Source organism: Oryctolagus cuniculus, chromosome 12 (genome assembly GCF_051225735.1).
Source record: "Oryctolagus cuniculus isolate XC-2025 breed Fujian yellow rabbit chromosome 12, ASM5122573v1, whole genome shotgun sequence".
Taxonomy (NCBI): Eukaryota; Metazoa; Chordata; class Mammalia; order Lagomorpha; family Leporidae; genus Oryctolagus; species Oryctolagus cuniculus.
Window position 1 is genome coordinate 101,577,108 of NC_142878.1, and position 8,820 is coordinate 101,585,927.

Genomic DNA, 8,820 nt, shown 5'->3' on the forward strand with positions numbered 1-8,820 from the left:
ACGGGCAGACCTGCGCCCTTCTGGATGCCAACCACCTTACAGAGAGAGGATCAGATGAACCCTGGAGAGTCAAGTTCAGGAGCGGGCATCTGGCCTAGCAGTTGAGACACCCACGTCCTGTATCTAAGTACCTAGGCTTGAAACCTGCCTCTGGCCCCTGGCCCAGCTTCCCAGTGCAGACCCTGGGAGACAGCAGTGATCGCTCAAGGAATTAGGGCCCTGCCGCCTATGTGGGAGTTCTGCTTCTCAGCTTTGGCCCAGCCCAGCCCTGGCCACTGTGGGCATTTGGGAAGTGAACCAGCAAATGGAAGCTCTATCTGTGTGTGTATGTGTGTGTATGTGTGCTTCTTATTTAAAAATGAAAGAAACTGGCTGGCCCTGCGGCTCACTAGGCTAATCGTCCGCCCGTGGCGCTGGTTCTAGTCCCGGTCGGGGTGCCGGATTCTGTCCCGGCTGCCCCTCTTCCAGGCCAGCTCTCTGCTGTGGCCTGGGAGTGCAGTGGAGGATGGCCCAAGTGCTTGGGCCCTGCACCCCATGGGAGACCAGGATAAGCACCTGCCTCCTGGCTTCGGATCGGCACGACATGCCGGCCGTGGTGGCCACTTGGGTGGTGAACCAACGGAAGGAAAACCTTTCTCTCTGTCTCTCTCTCACTGTCTAACTCTGCCTGTCCAAAAAAAAAAAAAAAAAAAAAAAAAAAGAAAGAAACTGAAGTTTTAAAAATCCCTACAACAGGATCACAAGAAAGACAAGTTCACCTCAATATGTCAGACAAACTGTATCTACGAGGGGACTTCAAAAGGTACCAGAAAATCAAAACTATTTTGAAAATCAGGGTAAGAGCTTGGTTTAGCGGCTAAGTCACCAGCGGGAACACCCACATCCAGTATCTGAGTGCCTGGGTTCGAATCCTGGCTCCACTCCCAATCCAAGCCTCCTTTCAATCTCATCCTAGGAAGCAGCTGCAGGTGATGGCTCAAGTGCCTGGGCCCCTGCCAACGCCAGGGGCGACCTGGACTGAGATCCAGGCTGGTGGCTCTGGCCTGGCCCAGCTGTTGTGGGCATTTGAGGAGTGAGTTAGCAGGCGGGAGAGCATGCTGGCTGGCTTGCTCGCTCTCTGCCTCTCCCCCACATCCCCTGCCATCTCTCAAACAAAATGTTTTTTGAAACTGAAATGCATGTTGTTTGTCACAACAGGCATTCTCCATGAACTTCCTGAAGTGCCTTTGTACTTTAGTTAATGCAGTTCCCCAAGAAAAACCCTACAGGTTGTGTAAGATCTGCAGGGTGCGGAGTGATTGGGGACGAATGGAAAATTGAAGAAGGAGTGGACATCGCAAGAAAGCTAATCGGTATAGATTACTGAAAGGCGGCCCGCGGTGTCAGATCACCAAGATTGTGGCATTTGGACATTGCAAGGTGATCCCAGCTGAACAAAAGTGGGTGAGACGAAGCCCAACAGTCGCACAGAGACCTTCGGTAGGCACCACCCACATCAGGTAGCAGGCAGAGGAAAACCATCGTTCCAGGCTTCTCCAACATCACAATAAAAGCCGAACCAACGACTTGCTTTAGCACTCAAAGCAAACAGCATTCATGTCTGTCTCCATGTTTGCGTCTCCCAGTTAAGCGGGCTCTAGAGAGAGTAACCCAGGGGTCACCACGACGGCCTCCCCACCATGCATGAACTCAATCCAATAAACTTACTGGTGGCCCATTAGGGGCCAGACCCAGGGCTAGGAGTTGGGAGACACTGGTGGGACGGGTAAGGTGCTACCCTTGCAGGGCCAACAGAGCTTAGACGGGCACTGGTGCGCAACTGTGGAAAACCACGAAAACACCTGAGCAGGTGACCCTGATGCTGACATCTGGAGGGAGAGAAGGAGGAAGGTATTCGTAGGGCCAAGGTCAGGCAGAGGGCAAGTTCAAGGACACCAGCCAGGCAGTGAAAGGAAAGGCGAGGAGGAGGAGGAGGGTGTGTTGGTAGAACAGGGGGGGGCACAGGCAGGGGCCAGCATCTCCCCCACTGAAGAGGGGCTAAGGAGAGGGAGACAATCCGACTGGTGATTGTCAAAACCAGTCACTCCATGCCTGTGCGGAGACGGGACGGAGAACGGATCCAGAGAGTAAGCAGGGAGGCTGCCGGGAAGATGGTGGCCAGGACCAGAGCGGGAGCTAGGATCAGGCAGGGAGGTGTGTGCACCCCGGCTATGTCCCAGAAGTAGAGCCCTCGGGACAAACCAACAGCCCCCATGTGGGGGTGGGAGGAAGAGGAATCACAGGAGTGGGCGGTGGGGTCGCTGACTGGGGCCAGGCAAGAGGAGGGAAGGGGAGAACTAAGAAATGCCAAGAGCCCACGCGTGGGGGCCGGCGTAGCAGCACAGGGGGTTGAGCCATCACCTGGGACACCCACGCCCCGCATCACAGCGCCTGGGATCAAGCCCGGCCTCTGCTTCCAATCCAGCTTCCTGCTAACGCACCTGGGAGGTGATGGCTGATGGTTCAAGGACTTGGGTTCCTGCCATGCACGTGGCAGACACGGACGGAGCTCCCGGCTCCTGGCTTTGCGCCGGCCCAGCCCTTGCTGGGAGAGTGAACCGCTAGGTGCAAGACCTCTCTGTGCGTTTCTCCCTCTCTGTTGCTCTGCCTTTCAAATAAATCTTTTTTTAAAAGAGCTCCTTGTTTGGACAAGGGCCAGAAGCCCTGAGAAAGGTCTGTGCTGGAAATAAAAATGAGGTTGCCATCAGCAGAGGTAGTATTTAATGTTTAAGTTGACATATAAGTGTACATATTTATGGGGTGCTGTGTGGTCATTCCACACGTGTTCACAACCTGTGATGATCAAATCAGGGTAAGAGGCGTTTCCTTAAATATTGACCGCTTCCCTGCGCTGGGCTCCTTCAAACACCTTGCTTCCATAGGTGGTTCTAAAGGCAAGAGGTGGAGGAAGGGGCTGGCGCTGGCGTGCCATGCCCAAGAAGGACACAACTGGCAGAGAAAGCAAACCAGGACGGGGCCTTAAATACCCCACCATTTGGAGCTAAATAGCCAAGGGGTACCCAGCATGGAACCATCTGGAAAGTAAGAGGAAAGCCAAGAGCGTGGGGGCCCGAAGAGCTGAGAGGGGAGATGTGAGGACCTCCACTGAGCGGCGCAGACAGGTGAGGGCAGACAGGGCGATGTGTCACCTGGTGGTCTCGGGGAGAAGGAGGGGGTACAGCCAGACGGCAGAGGTAGGACAAACAGGTGGGAGGATGTGCAAGCAAAGGGAGACACCGGGCTTGGACACAGCTTTCGCCAAGTTTCCAGGGGAAAGTTGGTGGAGACGAAGACCAGAAGCAGAAGGATGGAGGCTGGAGGGAGAGCTGGGGCCAGCTGGGTGGCAATCCTACACCAGAGCACGGGTTCGAGTCCCGGCTGCTTCACTTCTGATCCAGCTCCCTGCTAATGCGCCTGGGAAGGCAGCAGAAGAGGGCTCAAGTGCTTGGGCCCCTGCCACCCACATAGGAGACCTGGATGAGCTCCTAGCTCCTGGCTTCAGCTGGGACACTGTGGCCATTAGGGGAGTGAACAAGCAGATGGAAGATCTCTCTCTCTCTCTCTCTCACTCTGCTTTTTAAATAAACAAACAAACAAATAAATAAATAAACAAATATGAGATGTGAGAAGTTAAAGCTGTGCTTGCTAATGTGGCAGCCACCAACTTTGGGTGGCTATCAAAATCCAAATTAATCACTCAGGTCCCTGGCCACACTGCAGGTGCCAGCAGCTACGGGTAGCTGGTGGCTGCCACGGTAGAGCACACAGATGCAGAAGTCCCTGCAGAGCATGGAGGCTGGGACAGAGAGGCGCACTCTCTCTGCGAAGGTGCGAGGGGGCTGCCCCAGGAGGAGCGGATGCTGGGAGGACAGGGGGCAGGGCTGGCCATCCAGCCACACGGTGGAGAGAAGGTGATGGCCACACACTAGACTGGAGGCAGGAGGGGGGTCCCTGGGTCGGCGGCTCTTGTCCACGGCAAGAGAAGCAAGAGGCATGCATCAGGGTGGGGAGAGGGGTGCAGGGGATGGGGAGAGGGTGCAGGGGGTGGGGAGAGGGTGCAGGGGTGCAGGGGGTGGGGAGAGGGGTACATGGGGTAGAGATAGGGTGCAGGGGGTGGAGAGAGGGGTGTGGGTGGGGAGAGGGGTGCAGGGGTGAGGAGAGAGGTGCATGGGGTAGGGAGAGGGGTGCATGGGGTGGGGAGAGGGGTGCAGGGGTGAGGAGAGAGGTGCATGGGGGGAGAGGGGTGCATGGGGGTGGGGAGAGGGGTGCATGGGGTGGGGAGAGGGGTGCAGGGGGTGGGGAGAGGGTGCAGGGGTGAGGAGAGGGGTGTGGGGTGGGAAGAGGGTGCAGGGGTGGGGAGAGGGGTTCATGGAGTGGAGATAGGGGTGCATAGGGTGGAGATAGGGGTGCATGGGGTGGAGAGAGGGTGCAGGGGTGGGGAGAGGGTGCATGGGGTAGGGAGAGGGGTATATGGGGTGGGGAGAGGGTGCATGGGGGTGGGGAGAGGGGTGCATGGGGGTGGGGAGAGGGTGCAGGGGTGAGGAGAGAGGTGCATGGGGTGGAGAGAGGGTGCAGGGGTGGGGAGAGGGGTGCATGGGGGTGGGAAGAGGGGTGCAGGGGGTGGGGAGAGGGGTGCATGGGGGTGGGGAGAGGGTGCAGGGGTGAGGAGAGAGGTCCATGGGGTGGAGAGAGGGTGCAGGGGTGGGGAGAGGGGTGCATGGGGGTGGGGAGAGGGGTGCATGGGGGTGGGGAGAGGGTGCAGGGGTGAGGAGAGAGGTCCATGGGGTGGAGAGAGGGTGCAGGGATGGGAAGAGGGGTATATGGGGTGGGGAGAGGGTGCAAGGGTGAGGAGGGGAATGTGAAGAGAATCAGCAGGAAACAGCAAGAGCAGGAAGTCCGTGGGAGCCACACCCTTAAACAGGGAACACCTAAAGGGCAGTGAAGGGATTTTAGGCGAGGAGAGCGCCACGCAGGTGGTCTGGGTGTTGCCTCCCTCTGCAGTGGACACGCTGTGGGTTCACGCCAAGGGTTCCCGCTGGCTGCCTTCTTGGCTGTTCCCCCTCCACCCTCCACCACTCTCCAGAACCACGCCACTGGTTCTATTTTCGGTTGGAACGGCTCGGTCCCCCCTCCTCCGTCTCCAGGCTGCTCCTGCCCCTCAGCTCCCTCTCCGGGTACAGTTCATTCACTTGCGTTCGAGAAGTGGATGTGTTAAAAAATACAGCAGGGGTGGGCGGGAGCTACACACCAGCCCTGGCTGACAAGGAGTGAGTAATACACGTGTACAGGGTGATGTTACATTACAGCAAAGATACTTCTGTGTTTAAACAAAACCCCCAAGCTGCTCCTCCCTGTGCCTCCACTGACAAAAATGATTTTCTGACATCTTCCTGAAGCCCTTATGAGTAAACATTTTCATCCCGAGCTGGGTGATCTCAGCCACGAGCTTCAATATTTGTTTTTGATCACGTAACAGTGGCCAGGTGACTTTTTGCGTTGGTTGGGGGTGGGGGCAGGGGCAGGGAGTTAAAATCACCATATACCTTCTCTCTCTGTCTTGAGACTACCAGGGCCGAGTTTTTCTCCTCCCACTGTTCTTTTAAAAGTATGAAATCCGGGGGCTTCAAAGGTCCCCACTGCTCCAAGCTGGGCCCTTTCTTACTTCTTCAGGGATCTTGGGGAATGTTATTAAAAAAAAAAAAAAGACAAAACACCTGCCTGCCAGCTGGGGTGCCTGCCCGTATGGCCGGTGTGCAACCCCCTGACTGGCACCAGTGCCCAGCAGGCGCCCTCTGCGCTGGCTACCTACCTCCCTGGCCCCACCCCGTCCAGGGCCATGTCCAGCTCGTGTTGACCCAAAGGCATTCACTCACACTTGGGTGATGCCGCGGGGCCAGCTCAGGCCACCGCGCACAAGTCTGGAGGTCCTGCCAGCAACTGTGTGCAAAGCGCTGGGTTCGGCAGCAGGGGACGCGCAGGTCCAGGCCGGCGCACAGTCCGGGGGTGGGCGGGTGGCCCTGCTTCTCCTTCTGACGCACCAAGGGTCGCCCGTCTTGCACAATCTGCTCAGCCCCGGGGGAAAGTCGCCCAACTCCTCCGGGCCTCAGTTTCCTCGTGGGCAAAGTGGGCACAGCAGCCACTCCCCGAGCGTGGCAGGCACGGCGGCGCCGCGCGCTCACACGAGTTGCTCGGGCTCCCCGACATCTCTCTCGGCTTCCCGGGCACTTTCTGGACGCGGCGGCGTTACTCACTTCCATGGGGGTGCCTCAGTTTCCCTCTGAGCATCTGCCCAGCTGATGCAGAGCCCGAAGCCTCCCCGGGGCTCACGGGACCCCACCAGCCCTCCGTCCGCGCCGGAGCGCGGAGATGATCCGCTGTGCTCCCTTTCCAGGAAAACTTCGATTTCCATCTTGCTGCTAAGAAGCCCAAGCGTGCAGAACGACCGACTGCCTCCCGCACTCCCCGACACAGGCCCGGGAGTTGATGGCGCGGGGACTCGGGGAAGCGTGGAACGGCCGAGGCTCTGAGGCCGCCGGGCACCGGGCACCAGTCCCCGCAGGGTGTCCCTGCGCCCCGCGGGGTGGGGGAGCGAGGGCCCGGGGCCCAAGGCTCGCAGCGCAGGATCCGCGCCCAGGCCGCCCCCTGCCCGGGGTCTGCAAGCCGGAGCGGGCGGCTCCAGGCTCTCCGAGCCGGCCGCGCGCTAGCTCCCGGGGAGCTAGCTCCTGATCCCAGCGGCGCGAGCCTCGGCCCCGCAGCCCGTCCCGGGGAGCGCGCGGGGTGCAGACTCACTCACCCCATCTCCGGTGCTGCTCCGGCGGCCGCTCCGACGGGGCCTCTGGCGCTCGCTGTCCGCCCGCTTGGCAGCCGCTGCCCGTGCGGCACATGCGGGGCCCGTGCGCGCCCGGCTCAGCCCCGGCGCCGCTCCATTCCGCGGGGCTGCGCGGCTCTGCTGCCGCCACCGCCGCCGCTGCTGCTGCCGCCGCCGCCGCCGCCGCCGCCAGGCGCGGGCGGGCAGGCGGGCGGGAGGGGGCTGGGCCGCCGGGGGCTGGGCGGCCGCGCTCGGGCGCCGCCCTCCCTGCCCGGCTCCCCGCCCGGCCCCTTACGTAACCCCCGGGCCCGGGGCCGGCGGAGAGGCGAAGGGGCGCAGCGGCGTGCGTGGGGGCCGGGGCGGCCGCCAGTCGCCGCCCTCCGCGCGGGCAGCCCCTGCGCCTCCCGGCCCGGCCCGCGTGGGCGCGCCCCGCGCCGTGCCCACCCCGGGGCGTGGCGCAGAGCAGCGAGCGTCCCGCCGGCGAGGCTGGAAGTGCCGCTGGCCGCTGGCGGGGGGGGGGGGTTGGGGTGGGGGTCTGGGGGCTGCCTTGGGTTTGTAGGTTTGCCCAAGGTCACCAATTCCAGTGAGAGCAGAATCCGAGCTGGGCATGGCCTTGTCGTCCTACCGGTTCCCGGGCTAGGTGGCTTAGGGTACCGGCCCCCTGCAGCTGGGCTGGGTAAAGATGAGATGGGAGCGCCCAAATTGGGGGAAAGGGGGGCTCTATTCTTAGAGCAAGGGAAGCTGGGATTGGGGGCAGCGGTGTCTTCATGCCCTTTGCATGTAGCAGGTCCCGACTCCCTAGCACACAGACTGGCCCTGGGGCTAACCTGACCTCCCCCAGCCACAGGATCACAGGATGGTACAAGCCAGCCCTGCGCCTCTTTTGGGACCATGACTGGTCCCTGGTGACCTCCAGTGACCTCACTGTGGAACCAGCCCCTTGTCATCTGTGCTCCACACTGGTCAATACAAACGCAATCTCGTCACCCGGCAGTGGCGTACCTCCCACTGCCATTGAGATGCCAACAAAGACACAGAACATGCCCACCAGGTCCTGCCCCATGGGGCCCAGCCCTCTCCAGCTGTCTCCTCCACCACCCTCCTTCTGCTGGGTGCGCTCCAGCCGCCAGGCTGGTCCTCCTTTCCCTGTTGTGCCGGCTGCTGTGTTGCTGGGGGGAGATTTTCCCTCCTGTCTGTCTCCCCAGCTCCCTTGGTTAGTTACTTTCCACTCCTCCTCCAGATCTCAAACTCTCACTTCCTCTGGAAGCCTTACCTAAGGCTGTGGATGCGGCTGTGGCATCTGGATTTCTCAAGACTGTGATATGGTGTGTGTCTAGAACCACAGCCTTGGTGCTGGCTCCCAGACACATAGGCAAGCTCTTAGGAAGCTGTCTTTGGCTCATGGTTGCACCCCCACTTCCTGCACCTGCCAGAAAGAATGGCCCTGGGCCGTAGCTGTACAGAACTAGCCAAGGTCTGTATGCACAGGTGAGTCTGTTTAGAGCCGGGGCGGAACTCACAGGCAGGCTCCGAGAGGAAATTATGTATCATGGCTGAGTCCCCAAGGCCAGGCCTGTGCTGGGGTCCTCCAGGGAAAGCTGTCAAGGAGAGGGGCCAGCTGTGCTGGTGGAGGAGAACCGAGGGTACCGTCTGGGCTCCAAGGGGGCCAGCTCGTGCCCCCAAGCCCTTGAGCCGGCTTTGCCTTCTGTTCCCATGAAGGAGAGGCTGTGCCCGCTCAGCCGTGGCGAGAGAGGTGAGGAGGCGGGACAGGGGTGGTGGTGAATCATCTCGGCTGCTGAGCACGGCCGGCGGGCGATGCCGGGAGTGGGAGCCGTGTGAAGTCCGATGCCCTGTGATGAACGTGCCTGTCCCTGGGGACACGGGCTCTCTCCCCTCCCCCCAGCTGAAGAGGGGCAAGGATGGACCAGACAAGATCTGGACACAGAGGTCCCTTCTCCCCTCCCCCCACCTCT

General features: G+C 60.7%; 1 protein-coding gene across 1 annotated transcript in view; it reads right to left on the reverse strand.

The window, feature by feature from the left end:
- Positions 1-7,052, reverse strand: part of HOMER2 (homer scaffold protein 2) — a 94,434-nt gene extending 87,382 nt beyond the window's left edge. Inside the window, exon 1 of the mRNA XM_051834264.3 lies at positions 6,833-7,052. Coding sequence (XP_051690224.3) covers positions 6,833-6,837 — 5 coding nt within the window. The 5' untranslated portion in view covers positions 6,838-7,052. The remainder of the gene's footprint in view (positions 1-6,832) is intronic.
- Between the last annotated feature and the right edge of the window lie 1,768 nt (positions 7,053-8,820).